This window comes from Coenobita brevimanus, chromosome 29 (assembly GCF_032717465.1).
Source record: "Coenobita brevimanus isolate Jiangsu-jjx chromosome 29, ASM3271746v2, whole genome shotgun sequence".
Classification (NCBI taxonomy): Eukaryota; Metazoa; Arthropoda; class Malacostraca; order Decapoda; family Coenobitidae; genus Coenobita; species Coenobita brevimanus.
Genome location: NC_136982.1, coordinates 477,501 through 496,391, shown reverse-complemented (window position 1 = coordinate 496,391; position 18,891 = coordinate 477,501). Strand labels below are relative to the sequence as shown.

Genomic DNA, 18,891 nt, shown 5'->3' with positions numbered 1-18,891 from the left:
ACTGCAATTCAATGATATACAATACTTAGCCAAGCCACAAAATAGCGTAGCATAGCACTGCCAGTTGAATTATATCAATTATTTTTACTTACGATTATCAAGAGGAATATTTTCAACTTCCACGGTGTATGTCTGGGCAGTCATTTTAGGTATGGTACTGTCAGCAATGTACCAATCTTTCTCTGACCACCTGGATTCTGAGCACCATACAAGTTACTGTGTTATAAAACAGGAATACTGCCATGAAAAGGTACCATTTATATAATATGGTTCTTCTTCTTCAGAAATGGATCGGTGCAGGATTCCTGAAAAAGAAATGAAATACTGTACAACACAGTTCTACGGTACTGCTAGCTTATTTTGCACTGCTTGCTAACACTGCCTATCACCAGCTCAATTTCACACTCATGATAAGACTGGTCCTATCAGGTACTGTACCCTTATCAGACTGTATATTAACTCACACCTTCACCTACACTTACACTCTTTATCACCTGTTATCAGTGACATTTTAGTTCTAATCAGAGTTGCAATGAAGAATAGTAATGATGATGATGATGACGATGATGATGATGATAATAACAATAATGAGTAAAAATAGAAAAAAAAAAATGAAACTTCATACTGTAGCCAGAAATCAATGGAATACAATAATGGTCCAGCCTACTGTACTGGTATTGATAAGGTTTGGAAAACTATCATTATACACCACAAAGGAGAATCATATTTTCTGCAAGTTAGCAGATGTTCCAAAGGTTTAACTAATTAAAAAAAAAAATCCAAAGTCAGATGTTACTGATGTTACTTGCCACAGTCAATGTAGCTTTTAAATACATACTTGTATGCCTATTTACAATACTCTCATACCTAATGACCTTAGATTCGTTAACTCTACCAACAAAAGTTGGAGGAGGTACCGGTAATGTATTCACTCCTGCTTTTGTCTGTCTGTCCACATAATATCAAAAAGTTATTGATGGATTCCAGTGAAACTCTAAGGATATGTTGGGTATGGGACAATGAAGAGCTGATTCAATTTTGGTGATGAACAGAGCTAGAGTCCTGGTTGAAGAGAATGTTTTGTTTGTTTGTCCACAAGACATCTCAGTAAGTTATTGATGGATGTCAGTGAAATTTTGTGAATACAGGAGGATGGGCCAAGGAAGAGTTGATTAAATTTTGATGGTGATCTGAGTTGTCTGTTATAGGCACTGACACAGGCATGAGCTCTTTGAGTGCTGTCTAGTTCCAAACGTATTTGATGATGTTTAACAAATATGTTACAGTATTTAGAATGAAATTTCTCATATTTACATTCAGTTAGCTTTTCATTCATACCAAAATGCATCTCATGTACCATAAATAAACTTTCTTGTAATTCATTCAAGGAACACTCTACACCCTCAACATCCATCTACTCTGTACTTATGGTATGTATTTTTCAACAAAGCCCAACAGACACTGTTCTTGTTCTCGCCACTTGTATCTTTGCTTTGTCTATCTATCTATCTATCTATAGCCCGACGCCCTAATCCCGCAAAGGGTGGCCGCAGACAAAACGCCTCCAAGTCACTCTGTCACCCACCATTTGACTCCCCTCCTCCCAACTCACCCCCCCCTCCCTCATATACCTCTCAACTCCATCCCTCCACCTCATCCTCGGTCTACCCCTCCCTCTCCCTCCCTCCACCTCACCTACATACACCCTCTTAGTCAGTCTTTCATTCTCCATTCTCTCCACATGTCCAAACCACCTCAGTGTATTTCTCCTAATCTTTTCAACTACATCCACATCTACCCCACAACGTTCCTTCACTTCTTCATTCGTCAACCTGTCCCTCCACGTCATTCCACATGCTCCTCTCAAGTAACTCATTTCCACTGCTCTCACTCTTGACTTGTTCCCCTCTTGCAAGGTCCACGCCTCGCTTCCATACGTCAGGGTAGGGATCACAATACCATCATGCAGTGACTTCTTAACTTCCATACTCACCTCCCTATTTCTCATCACTGCTTTCAGTGTACCAACAACCTTTCTTCCCTGCTGTACCCTTTCACGTACTTCATCCCCCAAAGTTCCATCCTTACTCATCACACTACCCAAGCACTTGAATGCACTCACATTCTCCATATCCTCACCATCCAACCTCACTGCACACTCTGTGACTTCATTCCTCTCAAACACCATAACTTTACTTTTGTTTACATTAACTTTCAGCTTCCTCCTCCTACACACTGTCCCAAATTCATTCACCAAACCTTGCAACTCCCATTCATCTTCACTCAACAATACTGTATCATCAGCAAACAGCAACACCGGAAGCTTCCAAATCTCACCCTCATTCATTAGGGCCACCCCCACATCCACTCCCCTACCTTGCACCTCCTTTACAACCCCATCCATATATATATTAAACAGCAAATTTATATACAATAATTTATATGCTTTGTGCATATAAATTATTGTACAATGTTTTGTGGAAGATTATCAGTACTGTAACAACTGTGTTGGGAAACACAACCTTGTCTGCATCTCATACTGTATGATGGGGTATTAACGTTTCAGTGGGGTAATACTGGCAACTTGATTTTTTTCATTTTAATTTAGCAAAAACAAAGGGATACTTTCCAAATTATATTTTCTATTAATGACAGTGTTCCCTACGATGAAAGGCTTAGTTTGAAACCAATTTTGAGTTAATTATGTTGTGGACTGAAAATTGTATTGGGAAATAAAGACTGTATGTGTGGCACCCGGACAGCCCACTTGGATCAAACTGATATAGCTACCTCCTGCATACTACCGATCGTATAAGGTAACGTCTGCCAATAACCAGTTAGCTGATATCTGGTAATATATAGACTTACTATTGGCCTTGTTCTACGGTGGGGTAATATCAATGTAGCAATGGCATCAGTTTACATCTGTTTAAACTCAACCAACCATAATACCATTGCATCCTTCAAACCTAACACTGCTGATTTTGAACCTAACCATGGCAATATGGCATCCTTTAGACCCAAATCAAACCTAACCAACTTATACTATGAATGAAAATCAACAGCACCTGTCATACTAATAATGCCAGTATCAAAACACTGGAAACAACCATACACAATAACGGAATATAAAAAGCGTAGCACCCTAACAAAGCTGTGCAAAACCAACATTAGGATTGCTCCCTCTCAGAGATGCTGAAGTTTATGATAAAGAATAGCTAAGTTTCATGATGTGTAACTCATGTGACAGCTTAACACAGCAGATATTACTCAGGTTGACTGAATGATACCAAGGTTACCAAAATACAAAAGAAAGTTGCTTTCACATTGGACTTGCTTTGAAATAAACTTGTGGGTTCTTTTTATTAACGTTAAAATTACTTATTAATTAATCTTTATACAATTAATACCGTAACTTTATAATCTGGGTACGTTTTACGGTACAAACGTATAATGAAGCAAGCTATTGTTTAGAAAGAGGTCTACATTTTCACCACATATAATACCTATATATATGGTATACATATTCTGAAAAGTATTATTATTAAATACCTATCACTGCCAGCGTTTAACTGATTAAAACTGCCAGCCTATAACTACACACTTTTCAGTAATAAATGCCATGGGCGTTGTGCGAGAACTTACCGCAACAAGTAGAGCACCTTCTTCTTGTGTACGTGTCGACTGTCAAAACAGCACCTTTCTCATCTCAACTGAGCTTTTTGCTGTTTATATTATGCTGCAAAATTATATGAAAAATATACATTTCTTTTCTTACATACTGTTTAGTAAGAATATTGTAAATTACGTTTTGTTTATTATCAATGTTTTGACCCGTTCTCTTTGGCACGTAGGGTAAACTAGTATAAAATATTTGCATGTCCACTATTTGCTTATTTTCTTTTGCAAATCGATTTCCATTGTTCAATTAGTGTTTTTCTTATTGACATACATACATATATATATATAAATTTTTATAGTATGTAAATACTCCACTGGAATGGACAGAGAGTGATGGACGTCCTTAAGGGCTGTTCCAACATATTCCTACCCCTCCCCACGAATTCCCATACATCTTCTTCCCTCCCAGAACATCCCCTCCCTTCCACATACATCACTTGTCTTCCCCACATATCCACTCTCCTTCCCACACATCCCCTCCACTCCTCACACATCCCCTCCACTCCTCGCACATCCACCCGCTTACCAAGACATTCACTTCCCTCCAGACATAATCACACCCCTCCCTAGATACTCGCTTCCCTCCACACACATCCACTCTCCTCCACACACATTCATCCCCTCCCTAGGCATTTACTCCCCACCACTCACATCCACACCCCTCCCCAGAAATCCCCTCCCCTCCCCACACATCCCCCTCACTCCGCTCACATCCCCTCCCCTCCTCACATATTCCCTCCCCTCCCATCACATCCACTCCTCTCCCCTCAAATCCCCTCCCCTCCCACAAATCCCTTCCACTCTTCTCACCTCCTGACACATTCCTTCCTCTTCCCTCACATCTTCTCCCCTCCCCACAAGTCCACTCCTCTCCCCACATATTCCTTCCACTCCTCTCCTCTTCTTACCTGTCCACTCCCCTCCCCTCACATCCACCCTCCCTTCACATCTTCTCTCCTCTCCCCACAAATCCACTCCTCCACTCTCCTCCACACATAGCCCTTCCACTCCTCTCAAATCCTCTCCCCTCCCCACACATTCCCTCCTCTCCCCTTACATCCACTCCCCTCCCCATGCAACTCAACCCCTCCCCATATCTCCTCGCCACTCTTCACTCTTCCCCTCCTCTACCAGCACCACTACCTACCCTAACAAGCAGCATCGATCCCTCTTCCCTCACTGGCCCCCTGTCCCCCTGTCCCCTCTCTCCCCTTCCCCCGTCCCCTCTGTCCCCTTCCCCAGTCCTCCTGTCCCCTTCCCCCGTCCCCCTGTTACCCCTACTTCCCCTCTATTGCTACCCTTTCCCCTCCACTTACCATCTGCCCCCCCCCCCAGTCCCCTTCCTGTAACCCCTTCACCCCTGCTATACTCCCTCCCGTCATCCCCCCTCCTCTACCCTCTTGCGCCCTCTACCCCTGTCCATTATCCTCCGTGCCTCTCCTCCCCTCCCCTCTCCCCTCTATCAACAACCCTCATCAGATTAGCATTAATTAATTATTGAAAGCTCTCCACTCACCCACCATTAAACTCATTGACGCCATCGACCGCATGCAAATTAAATGTATAGTGTCTCTTTACGTTTATCTGTATGGAGGCCTGCCACGACAGCGTTGATGCAAACCCATACACTGTTTCCTCTACACTATACCACACGGTGACTCACTGTCCTCTGTGTGTGGTGATTCTGCAGAGGAAATATGGTGACATGTGGAAGAGAGAGGCACCTGGGAGGACTGCTTGGTCTTAGTGAACGGGCCATCTAGTCTTTGCCCAGAGTCGGACACTCAAAAAAGAACAAAGAATATAAACTAGCACTGCTCATGGCTTTGCTTACGTCGATACAGCCCTGCACCTCCCAACCTTTATGCCTCCCTTGTCTGCCCACAGTTCCAGTTAAGTGTTTATCAGCAAAACAGCTAAGGATACATACACGTTAACCTCTTTACTATGATTTTTTTCCCCCTATTCTTACTGCCACCAGTGTTCATGATGCGGGGTTTAGGAAGGTCTGACCCCCCGAATAAGTGACCCATGCAAACACACTATTCAGGACACCCACCGTCTCATACAAAGACCTCCTTCATGAAAAGATCTATGTTATTATTATTATTATTATTATTATATAATATTGACAAGAACAATGTATACCTCACCACTGCCGTGGTGTTATAAATAAACGATACTGAGAATACCACATCCTGAACTTTTGAATCTTTTAGTATCCATGTATGTCCTAAAATTGGTTAGATTTTTTCAAACATCTTCCTCGCGGGCTACTTACAGCACCCATCTGTAAACGGCTTGCTCTGCTCGCCCCCCTTCCCCCTCCCCGTAGTAGAGCTGTCCCCGGCAAGGGTGATGACCTCGCCAGATATACTGCCTGTTAGGAACACTGACTCCACTTCGCAACACTCAGGTGAATGAAACAACCCAGACACTGGAGTACTGATCTTTATTTACACAATGGAGGGACAATTTGTCGAGGCGGCAGAGCGCAATAAGTCTAACATTAATGAGATCCAAGTTGAGGTGACGGGAGTGACTAGTCCAGTGGGCTAGTCACTGTCCCCTATCTGAATGGCGGCTGTTGGACACAGGGCCATAGTTTGGGCTGGCCTCGGAGATTTCAGAACACCTTATCCTCGGCGATTTACTGTGCATATTGCACCTTAATAATCTTCCTCTGTTACTGGTGCAAAAGGTATCGATTACAATACATGTAAGAGAAAGTAAGGTGTAAGACGGAAAATAAATCACTATGAAAGAGGCACTACGGAATCTATGCCAACCAGTATATGGCCAGTAATATCTGATTAAAACCCTTCTACGCATTACCGCTTAAAAAAAAAAAAAAAAAAAAAAAAAAAAAAATCTATTGGACAGTACGTTTCCTCGGACATAGCCTAAGTTGCATCACCCGAACCCTAGCCTACCCCCACTCACCCATGTGCAGAACAAGTCGCTAAGGAAGAGGTACTACGACATCTTCAAATCACTTACGACTATTGCTTATATTCTATGTGGTTTTGGGATGTTCGTACCCCACCCTAAGCGATTTATTTTAGGTATAACACTAAAAATCCTCTTCTAATCCATCTAAATCTCTGTAAAGCAAGTCTCTCTTCATATTTAGGCCAAATCCGGAAATCCGTGTTAATATTTGCCTCCGTAGCTTTCGTAACACCTCTTCCTAACCGATTTATTCTGTCTATTGCACCTGAATAATAGAGCGCTTGTTACCGTTAAAAACCTCGTTGAAATTAACCAGAGCCACTTAAAATATGAGCAACAGTCCTTAATTACCTGGAGCTGTCGGAGCACCTCTTCCTTAGCGGCTTATTCTGCACATCATGCCTCAGTATCCTCGTGCATGTCACTGATGCAAAGAGTGTCGATATTATGGTGATATAAATAACATAAAAGGGAATGTTATGACGTAAAATGCAAAATAAGTCGCTGAGGAAGAGGTGCTAAGAAAAACGGAACACTCCTCTTCGCTGTACCAAATTCAGCGCATTCCGTTTCTCCCTGTCACTTGCATTACGTCTAGCAGAGACTACATGCCCAGTGAAATAAAGTTTTTCTTCCTAATTTACCTAGTTCTAATGTCTTTATGTCCGATTTTAAGTGTGGAGAAGCGCTAACCCACCACAATCTATCCTAACCTAATCTAACCTTCCTAAGCTTCATCTACGCCTAATCTAGTCAAGTTCGAGTCTGCGTAGAATCATCTATGTACAGATAAAAATATGCTAAACCCCATCCTATTAAAGTGTAATTTTTAGAACAACTTCTAACGGCAAAGTGAAATTGATATCAACCCTTAGTCTCTTGAACGTTATCATGGTCACGTCCCTTTCCTCTCTCTCTCTCTCTCTCTCTCTAGCCGAGTGAGTCATAGGAGCCCAAGTACAGTACAGGGTGGGGAAAAAAAAAAAGGCGACACCATGTTTGTCTCTGAGTTATGTAAACGATTCCGCTTATTTTGTCACGTATTTTTGAACTTTTTGAACTTTCCGTCATTGCGTGTGGTGAATTTAATCGTCCGGCAGCAGCAAGAACAGAATGAATTATACTAGAACATAATGCTAGTCACGAAGAAGTGCTACAAAAATAAAAAGAAGGTAGAGACGTGGTATTTTCTGCCTGAAGTAAGCTGCAAAAGGACGAAACTCTCCAAGATAATATGGACGAATTATCACCTTATCTCCATCACTATCAACACCACCACCACCACCACCACCACTACAACTACCTCCACCACAGCTACCACCATCATCACATGAACCACTGAATCCACCACAGTAACCCCAGCCCCTACCACAATTACCACCTTCACAGCAACCTACCACAACTACCACCTCCACAACTACCACCTCCACAACAATCTACCACAACTACCACTTCAACAACAACCCACCACAACTACCACCTCCACGACAACCTACCACAACTACCATCTCCACAACAACCTATCACAACTACCACCTCAACAACAACCTACCATAATCACCTCCACAACTACTACCATCATCGCATCCAACTATTTCCACACTATCCACTATCTTCACTACAATAGACAATATCTACCACAACTACCACCACTACCGCATCCACCCACCTCCACATTAACCACAACTACCACCAACTCCGCATCCAACCATCCCCACACTAACCGCTATTTCCACCACAACCACACTCCCTAACACAATATTCACCTCTACATTATACTCACTTCCTCTATAAACTCTCTGAAGAATCTCGGAGTATATAGACTGCCCCAGACTTTAAATACAATTGGCTTCAGCAACATATAAAAGGATACTGGAGTGTTATATGCAGAATAAATCGCTAAGGAACATGTGTTAGGAATCTCCCACTGCCACTTAAAATACCCTCCCCGTTCTGGCGTAGCGCGTCGAATCATGTTGGTGTGAATGAAAATTTGAAAAAGAACACCCCGTTGCCCTGGATCATTATGTTATGGGACACTGCGGTTGTCTCTCACATTGTACCTGGCAGTGAGCAACAATTTCCCCTGAACGAGGTCCAGTGGAACGAGATATTCTGCTTCCATTTCCAATCCCAACCTACAGTCAAGCAGTCTGTGTCGGAAGAATTGCATTCTCGTTGGCTTGGTAAACTTCCTAGCGTCACTTCATCTCCAAGTGATATATTTTGCATAAACCTTGATAATCTGCTGAAAAATATCTATAACTTTTTAAAATATCGACATAGTTTGCATCTATAACAGAGAAGAGAGCGCCGTGTAATATGCACGATAAATAGATGAGGAAGAGGTTTTACGATGTGAACGGGCCCAGAGGCAAGACAACTGATCTTGACAAAAGTGTAAATATCTCCCATCTAGACGCACAAGCCAGTCACCCATAAAATATGTCTAGATGGAAGTTTTTTTTTTCTTTTTTTTTTTCTTTTAACTTCAAATCCCTTCGCTGTACTTCTCAGTGCCTGAGAGGTTATTAGGTCCATCGTATATTTCTTCTTAGCTTAGATTACATTAATTTGTTTTTAATTTGATTGGGTTAGTTTACGTATTTTTGTGAATAATTATTTTCCGAATAAAAATTCAATACTAAAAAAAAAAAAAAAAAAAAAGGTCACGTCCCTAATTTCAGGCTTTACCAAAAGTGTATTCCAAACACTTCTGGCCATCCAGCATCACCTTTCCTGAACGCTCATTTCACTCAGTACTCATTTCTTCATCGATTTTCACCGCTCGTTCTGTTTTCCCTGTCCTTCCATTTTCATTTTCCTTAATCTGCCTCCACTTCTCTTCCCAGTTACGTAGGACAGAATTATGCCTAACAACAGGACAAGAGTCAGTAAGGAAAATAATCCATCATGGACTGAAAATTTGATGAGGGAGAGTTCTGTGACCACCACCTGCCTTCTCTTACTTGCTTCCTTTGTTTTTTCCTTTGTTTTCATTTCCTTCCCCGACCTAAGCTTTCTGTGGTGAGGTTTCCAGCAGTCACTGAAGCCTTTGCCACAGTTTCCCACCACGAAACTGGGAAAGGCTCTGGAATATATGGCCGTATACTAGATAGCACAGGAGGCTTTGCAACATCTCTCTCTTTGTGAATTATTTTGCGCATTACTCCTATACATTCCCAAGTATTCTTTTTATATAGTTTTAATATCAACATACCTTGCATCAATAACATACAAGAGGATACTGGAGTGTCACGTGCTGAATAAATCGCCAAGACAGAAGTTTTACGACATATCCGCGAAATACTACCCATGATCACAGTGGTTCATACGTCCAGTCTGTCACACTGTAATATTAAATCACTGGTCTTTGTCATACTTCTGTCTTCACTGGTCTTGTGGTATTCTCACGCATACTTACGATTACCTGTGTGTCGTAACTTTTGGTCGTAAGCTTCAGCCTAAAATCGCAAATTGGGATAGACCGAAAATTGCAAATTGGGGCAGACCAAAAATCACAAAAAGGGATACAGACCAAAAAATCGCAAACTGGGATAAAGACCAAAATTTGCAAAGTGGGATAGACCAAAAATCGCAAAATGGGAGAGACCAAAAATCGCAATGTGGGGCAGACCAAAAATCGCAAAATGAGATATACCAAAAAATCGCACAACGGGTTAGACCAAAAATCGCAAATTGGGATAGACCAAAAATCGCACAATGAGAGAGACCAAAATTGGCAAAGTGGGATACAGACCAAAAATCGCAAAATGGGAGGGACCAAAATTGGCAAAGTGGGATATAGACATAAATTTTTGATGATTTTTGAAGTACGTGAGGATGATGGGGCGTAAATGGCCTTCCTGTATGGCTGCTGACTGCGTTCTGTGACGTGGGATGCAGGCTAACCATAGAAAATAACCACAGGTGTCAAAAAAATAAAGATATAGGAGTTTGCATTTCACTTTGTAATTGAAACATTAAGCATACGGCACTTAGGGAAGATTCTGCTCTCTCTCTCTCTCTCCTTGATATTCCTACAAAAAACAGTTATAACCGAAGATCATTTCTTTTCGTTACTCACTTTTTTTTTTTATAAGAGAATCTGGAAATATGAAAAAGACCCGGCATTTTCCCTTCCTTGTCTTTCCTGCAGAACAAATCATGGTTACGACAGGGAATCCATCATAAACATCTTCGAGAATCCCACACCAGCACACTTGGCCATACCCTCGTAGATTAAGACGGCTCCTAACACCTCTTCCTTACCGGTTTATTTTGTTTAGTTCGATAATTTCTTGTAGGTTAGTCAGTCTGTCGATAAGTAAATATATAAACAGCAAACAAAGGATAATAAGATGTAATATGCAAAACAAATCGTTCAGGAAAAGGATTTAGGGAGCTTCCTTAACCGACATTAGGGACCTGGATGTCTCAAGATCTGTTTACTTGTACTCTGCTGTTCAATGAGAAATGGTAAAAATATCCACACATACACCAGATCACCTAATACACGCCACCAACCACTGAGGCTTAAATGTACACAGGAGTTGCACTGCCTTAATATCTGTGAAATGTACACCTGATGTTAAATAAAGTTTCCAATATACACTGTACACCAACAACGCACCCTGGAGAGTAGCACTGTTGTCACTGTTCAAGGCGTTAACCCCTTCACTCCCACTACGTATTTCATATTCTGTTCCTGCTAGATTTGAACAACAATATTTAAACTTTGAAAAATTTGTTGGTATCGCAAAGGTTATCTGCAGGCATCATTTATCTCTTTAGTACGATATCTTTCCTAACTTGAAAAATGTCTGGAGAAAGCAGGAGTAAACCAATAACTAGAATGGCACTCAGCAGAGCGCATACCTTCTTCAACGCCCTATCTCGCAATGTTAAAGGAAGTGTGGGAAAAAAAAAAATCCTGGATCCGCACCTTTATCCAGATCCGCACCAAAATTTAATGGAGTGTATTCTGGGCCAAGGCCCATTCTTCTACCAAGTTTCGTGGAAATCCGTACAGTAGTTTTTGTGTAATCTTGTTCACAAACCAACCAACCAACAAACAAACAATCGGACAGGCGTGAAAACATAACTTCCTTAGAGGAGGTAAAATTAGTACAAAAATACATAACTGGAGTGAAGGAGTCATGTTCTGGGACTGAGCAGCCCTGTTTTCACTGTACAGGGCGTTTTCATGTTTTCTGTCAGAACATCTTTGTTTTCACCGTAGAAGGCGTCGTCAGGTTTTGGGAGGGAGTAGCGCTGTTTCCACTGTAGGAGGCGTTAAGTCATGTTTCTGGGACAGTTCCACTTGACCCTTAGTGCCCCTCTCTTGTTTGACCGCACCGCAGAGGCCACCACCCCTGGCCTCCCAGGGTCACCTTGGTGGTCGACACACACACGACGGGGAGGGAGAGGGGCCACTGGCAAAAGAACCCCCACCAGAGACCTGTGCCGCACCACCCTGAGTCCTAACCAACAGGTCAGGTTGGTTAGGGCAGCCCCTGGGAGTGAGGGTGAGAGTGAGGGTGATGGGTGAGGGCAGGTCATATTAAGGGCCACATGAGACCTGGGCACTATTCTATCGTATAGGTCCCTTAATTTATACGGGGCTAAACTTTATGCTTCCTGCCACCTGTGGATGATTCATCAACCAAAGTGTTGGTTAACACAGGCCTCAAGGCTACTAACCAGGCCTAAAGATGTCACAGCACAAACCACAGTCACAATACAACCAGCACCAGTATTCCAACATTTCATCTTCCCTTACAACCGTCGTAGTTCCTGGGCAGAGTGACAATTGTTCCCCCATGATAATCCGTCCCTGGGTAAGGGTGACTGTGAGGGTGAAAGAGGGTGAGGAGGGGTGAGGGTGAGCGTGAGGGTGGTTGTAGTGTGGGTTGTGGCTGGGGTCGGGGTTGTCGCTTCGGTGCACTCACATATCCTGGTGCGCCACCGCCTGCAGCGTGGTGGTGTCGTAGCCGTGGTAGGGGTACGAGGCGGCGGCGGCAGCGGCCATATTGGGGAAGTGGTGCAGGAGAGAGGCTGCGTCGGGCTTGAGGTGCTGAGCTAACATGTCCGGCTTCATCACGTTCGGCCTCGGCGCCATGTCGTAGCCCATTTTGGTGGGGTCGTAGCCCATCTTTGCGGGGTCGTAAGCCATCTTTGCCACGTACATGGCGCGCATGTCGTGTGTGGCGTGGTCGAAGGGGTGAGACATGCTGGCCTCGCCGTGCGGACCCAAGAGAAGCTCCCTGAAACATAAACACAAGGCACGTCACTCATCACATTACACACATCGCATAATTCTACAAGTATATATTTACAGACGCTCAACATGTCATAACACAGCAATACACATAACACAGTAGCTAACTGCACAGAAGAGACAACATACAGATCGCCATTTAATACATCACGTTATATACATTATTAACCTCTTATAACACATACTCTACCGCAAAGTGGGAGAACAATCTTCCACTTCGGAGCACAGTAATGCTTAAGGGTCTCCTCACACAAAAGTCGGAATCGAATAGAGTGTCATATTCTCCATAGCTTAAGAGATTTCGCAACGCCTCTTCCTAAACGATTTATTCTGCATATTATGTGTCAGCATCGTCTTTTCTGCTACTGATGCAAGCTGTGTCGATGATGAAAGTATATAAATAACATACATGAGAATATTAAGGTGTCATATGCTGAATAAATCACAAATAAATAACTCAGGAAATAATGGCACTATCCTCTGTCCGATTCCGACCTTAGTCTAATTAAGGATATAAAACAATTTTACTAGATTTTCAAGAAAGGTCATCAAGTACAAAACTAATTTCTTCCACACAGAACCAACAGAAGGATACATGATCTTCCTGGGACTGAAGTGATGGATATTCTTGACAGCATAAATAGCGCTATATGAAGGTGCTAAGGGTGGTGATGTGGGTGGATATGGTGGCCTGTGGGTGGGGTGAGGCAGGCGGGGTGTGTCATCCTCCCTAGTAATGGTGAAGGAGGGTGTCTGCCTCACTCTCGGCAGCCATGGTGGCACCTCCACTCTTGGTTCTCTCTCTCTCTCTCTCTCTCTCTCTCTCTCTCACACACACACACACACACACACACACTACGGGCCCATATTCTCATTGACACGGCAGATTTCATAGCACTTCTTCCTCACCGATGTATACTGCTTACTACACCTTCGTGCGGTGAGACGAGGACGCCTTTAAATGATGGCATTGATATAACCAGGCGTTGGAGCTGCTTGGTTATACACACGTCCCTCAGTCCCTTCCCTTTCCCCCCGATAGGTGACTGCAGAATAAGGGAAACTTTGGCCAGCAGTCCACTGGGTTCACGTTCAGATGAGCCTGGGGTTACTACGGTATATTCTCTCTCTCTCTCTCTCTCTCTCTCTCTCTCTCTCTCTCTCTCACTCACTCTCTCTCTCGTAATGTAACTGGCGGCACCAATGTCGATATTGTATTAAAAAGATATAAACAACGTGCAAGAGAATATCAGTGTGCCATACGCAACAATCATGGCCAGGTGGGGAGAGGGGATAAATGTTCCAAAGCTTCTTAAACAACAATACACCTGAACGATGCTCATTCACAAACTTATGATCGTTTTCCAGTCGTAACTCCTATTTGTTGTAGCATAAGGAAAAAGTGCTGCAATCTTTTCTTCTTTGTCATTCCTGCACAACAACTTATGCTTTATTCCCAGACATACCTCGTTGATTTCTTGGCACTGACAAGGAGCCTACATGTGGTGACTGTGCACAACGAGTGGTGCAGCTGCGGCGTCCACCCAGGAGGCAAACCTCCTCATTTTCCCCTGCACTTTACCGTAGAAAGGACTCTGGTCCGACAATGGTGATGCACTGTCTACAAGTGGGCGCCGTATCCCTACACGATGTATGTACTGTACTGTACTTGTAGGACCGCCCCACAGGAGAGGTTCACCTGTGTTCGACGGGTCTGCTTGGCCAGACAGACTGGCGTTATGCAGCAGCAGCAGCAACTTTATTTATTCATTTTATTTATTTATTTATTTATTTATTTTTTCACTAAAGACAACGAGAGGATGAAATTTTCCAATGTCTTTTGTTCCTCTTAAAAAAAAAAAAAAATCTACTGTAAGTTGTTTAGTTTTGCAGGGTCGGCGAGGACGGTGGAATGCGTAATCTTGCCGCGTCTGCAGTTCTTCGCACACATCACCGCTGCGACAAGGAATTCATCGTAACTTGGTGAATACGGGTCCAGATCCACGTTCTCGTCCACTTCGTTGCCTTTTCTCCTTAGCGATTTATTTTCTGCCTTAAACCTTCCTATTGTTTTATATGTCTCTGATAAAAACACTGTCCAAGTTAGAAAAAATAGCTATACCGCGTTTGTTCTATCCTGACACTGATCTCTCACCCCTTTGAGTTCACTGACAGCCTAGTCAACTTAGAGTGGAGGGTTGTTTTGACTAGTAACCAAGAAGATTCAGTGTAACCTCATCAAATTTCATGCAAGAGCGACTTAGTACTCTGGTTCTGGTAGTGAAAGTTTTGACAAATTAAAAAAAAAACTACAGCATACAAACCAATGTCGAGAAATATGTAAAGAAAATCGCACATGAAAAAATGCTACGATGCCTTCCACGCCAACGAGAATACGGCCCACTGAAGCCTGGTCCTGTCCCTCAGGCACTCACGCACTCTGCACGCAACACTCTACGCTCTCGTTAGTCAAACTCACTATTGGTAAAATTTCTGATAATGAACATATAATTTTTCTTTACATACTCGTGTTTCACCGATAAATTGTGGTAGGCTATCGGGTTGAGTGATCGGTGTGGTGTGGTGTGGTGTGGTGTGGTGTGACGTAGTGTGGTGTGGTGTGGTGTGGTGTGGTGTGGCGTAGCGTGGTGTGGCGTAGTGTGGTGTGATACTGTGTGGCGCGGTGTAGTGGAAGCCAGTGCCGGGTGAGGGGTTGGGATGCGGGGCGTCGGGTGTCGGGTTGGGTTACCATCGAGGGAGGCAGCTTAACGAGACCCGACGTAAATCTGTGAGTTTAGCCTCCAATAACTAATTAACTTGGGCTCTACCCCCGCCACATAACTAATTTACGTCACACTGCCGCCGTCACGGGAAAGCCACGCAGAAATGTCCCTTGTTTTACCTCCCGTTCCCAGACCTTTACCCGCATTCCACCCCTGCTTTGAATTTCCTCCTGACTGAATGTATTTTGATATTTGGATATGGTAAATGAGTGCAGACAGCGAGGTATGGAGGTTGATGAGGCAAGGAAACAAAGAGAATAGAGATAGCTGGATGAAATACAGGTATGCACAAAGGAGCACATACCCCTTTTTAAAATTGACGGTCGACGAATTTACTCTGTTTGCCAGGAAAAGTGAAGCGCATCTATAAGCAAAAAAAACAAAATGCAAGAGCACATGGTTAGGCTTGTGTGAAGTCAGATTTCCAGGGGTCCTGAACGATGTGAATGTTTGTGAGGTACATTATCTGGGTATGCTAGTGATTCTGCTACCACTTTCTTACTTGCTTTTTCCTTTTTTCTGGATGCTGTCTCACCCTCTCCTAAGGTGGAAAAAATAAGGTCAGAATGAAGATGATGGTGATGATACGCGTCCCATTCAGCATCAAGAAGTAAAATCACGCAAATTAAACCGCCAATGATACGCGTCCCATTCAGCATCAAGAAGTAAAATCACGCACATTAAACTGCCAACCGGAGGAAAGAGTTAGGAAGTGGAGAGGCGGACTGGGGCACAGAGGTTTAAAGTGATGATATCTAGGGCTGGTGGCGGTACTGTCAAAGCTGAGGGAGAATGGCCATGCGCGGTTGCCACAAGGATGTGGGAAGTAACTCCATCATGTGCAGTATTTGTGATAAGTGGATGCTTAAGATATGTAGTGGTATTAAAGGCAGACTGAGAGATAATGCTGATTTCGAGTGTGCGGTGAGAACATATAGAGATTGTCTGGCGTGAAAGAACTGATTTTGCTGATGGGTCTCTTGAGTGTATGGAAGAGTTTTGTTACTTGGAGGACATGTCATGTGCTGGAGGTGGGGCTGGAGCTACCTCTGTGGCTAGAGTGAGGAGTGGTTGGAAAAAGTTCAAGGAGCTGTTGCCTCTCCTGACACTGAGAGGGCTCTCCTTCCGCGCTACGGGATCTTTGTATGAGGCATGTGTTAGGAATGTAATGCTGTTTGGTAGTGAGACCTCGGCAATAAAGGAAGTGGATATTCGTAGGTTCAAACATACAGAAATGACAATGATAAGACGAATGTAGCACGTCCCTGAATGCGAGGCCGGGAGAGGGGGGGCTAGGTGTGCGACTGATGAGTTGAGAGGAAGGAGGGACTGGAGTTTATTGGTGCTGTGATGAGGAGGGGCAGATGGAGATGATTTGGGCAAGTGGAGAGGATGGAGGATGACAATTAGGTGCGGGAAGTGAGAAGTGTGCATGTCGAGGATAGGGCTGAGAAAGGCAGACCGAAAAAGACCTGGGACGAGGTCACAGAGTGTGACCTCAGGGATAAGGGACTGAATAGGGAGGCTGCCAGAGATCGAGCAGCGTGGAGTCGCCATTAGGTGACCAAAGCCGACGTATGCAAGTATGTTGGAGCCTTTATAAAAGATACGATACGAAGCCACATTCCACCGGTGCATTTTTCAAACTGTCTTTTTTATTACAATAGTATTAATTTATCTGTCATCCTATTCTTAGCTGGGAAGAAAGCCTGGATGATGATGAATGATGACGATTTATTTTTATTTTCAAATAGAGGCATTCAGGTTTGCATCCGGTAATTCAAATACGAAAGTAAAACCCGCATTCATCCGTTAAATCGCCTCCCCTCAAATAAAGACTGACGTGAAGTGCAGCCTGCCATTTAGTGAAAGCTTTGGTGTAGCGGTATATACGTGAATCCAGGCAAAGGTTTTTACTGGTGGTTTGTTAACGGATACATTTGATCAAGTTACGCTCCCTTTAACTCATTCAACACGACGACGTCCTTTCCAGTTTTTCCAAGCGCTCTTTTTTCTCTTTTCTTTTCTTTCTATCTTTCTTTTTCTTTCCTTACTATTCTTTTCTTTCTTCCTTTTTTTCTTTTTTATTTTTCTTTTTTATCTTATTGATAGAGGGCGCCTGTAATCAGCTTAGGAAATGAATAAAATCGTTTGGAGAGAGCAAGGATAAAATAGTGACACCAGTTACATTACCCCTTCAGTCCCATGGCATCAAGTTTATTTATTTATTTATTTACTCATTCATTTATTTATTTTTCTTGTGCCAGGGGACGATTAAATCATCTTTATGGGTAACAATGGATCCTCAATAGGCCATCTTTTATATATATATATTTTAAGTGGACTTAGCTTTCAAAAATACACAAAAAGGTACTTAGCTTTCAAAAATATACATAAAAAGATACTTAACTTTCAAAAATACATACAGAAGGGGACTTAGCTTTCAAAAATAGAAATAAAATGGGGCTTAGCTTTCAAAAATACACATAAAAAAGGACTTAGCTTTCAAAATTAAAATATAAAAAAGCTATAAACTAGGAAATACATGACACACCAGAAGCTGAAGAATATTTGTGAATACGCGGCAGATTCTTGACTTACGCGGATCTCCTTTCTCAATTACTTCCTCTTCCTCCATATATCTTAGCTTGGATTATGAATGTTCTCTCTCTCTCTCTCTCTGTATGTAATCGCAAGTCGTAAGTAAACGGCTAATAATTCCTTGTGTGTGTGTGTGTGTGTGTGTGTGTGTGTGTGTGTGTGTGTGTGTGTGTGTGTGTGTGTGTGTGTGTGTGTGTGTGTGTGTGTGTGTGTGTGTGTGTGTGTGTGTGTGTGTGTGTGTGTGTGTGTGTGTGTGTGTGTGTGTGTGTGTGTGAGAGAGAGAGAGAGAGAGAGAGAGAGAGAGAGAGAGAGAGAGAGACGCATAAATATACATATAATACAAAAAGATCCCGAAACGAATGACGTGTGTAACTTTATACATTTAACTACACATAACACCTCTCTCTCTCTCTCTCTCTCTCTCTCTCTCTCTCTCTCTCCACCCAACGCGCTATAACTCATTTCACCCTCAGAAAATTAGAAAATGCCAGGGATCCGACCCACCCAACCAGGCTGGGAACTGAAACACCCACTCACACCCACATCCATCTCTCTCTCTCCCTCTCTCTCTCTCTACCTACCTGCCTACCTTCC

General features: G+C 43.0%; 1 protein-coding gene across 1 annotated transcript in view; it reads right to left on the bottom strand.

The window, feature by feature from the left end:
• Positions 1-12,580: 12,580 nt before the first annotated feature.
• Positions 12,581-18,891, bottom strand: part of LOC145395044 (uncharacterized) — a 59,101-nt gene continuing 52,790 nt past the window's right edge. The window contains exon 3 of the mRNA XM_080268787.1: positions 12,581-12,899. Coding sequence (XP_080124913.1) covers positions 12,581-12,899 — 319 coding nt within the window. The remainder of the gene's footprint in view (positions 12,900-18,891) is intronic.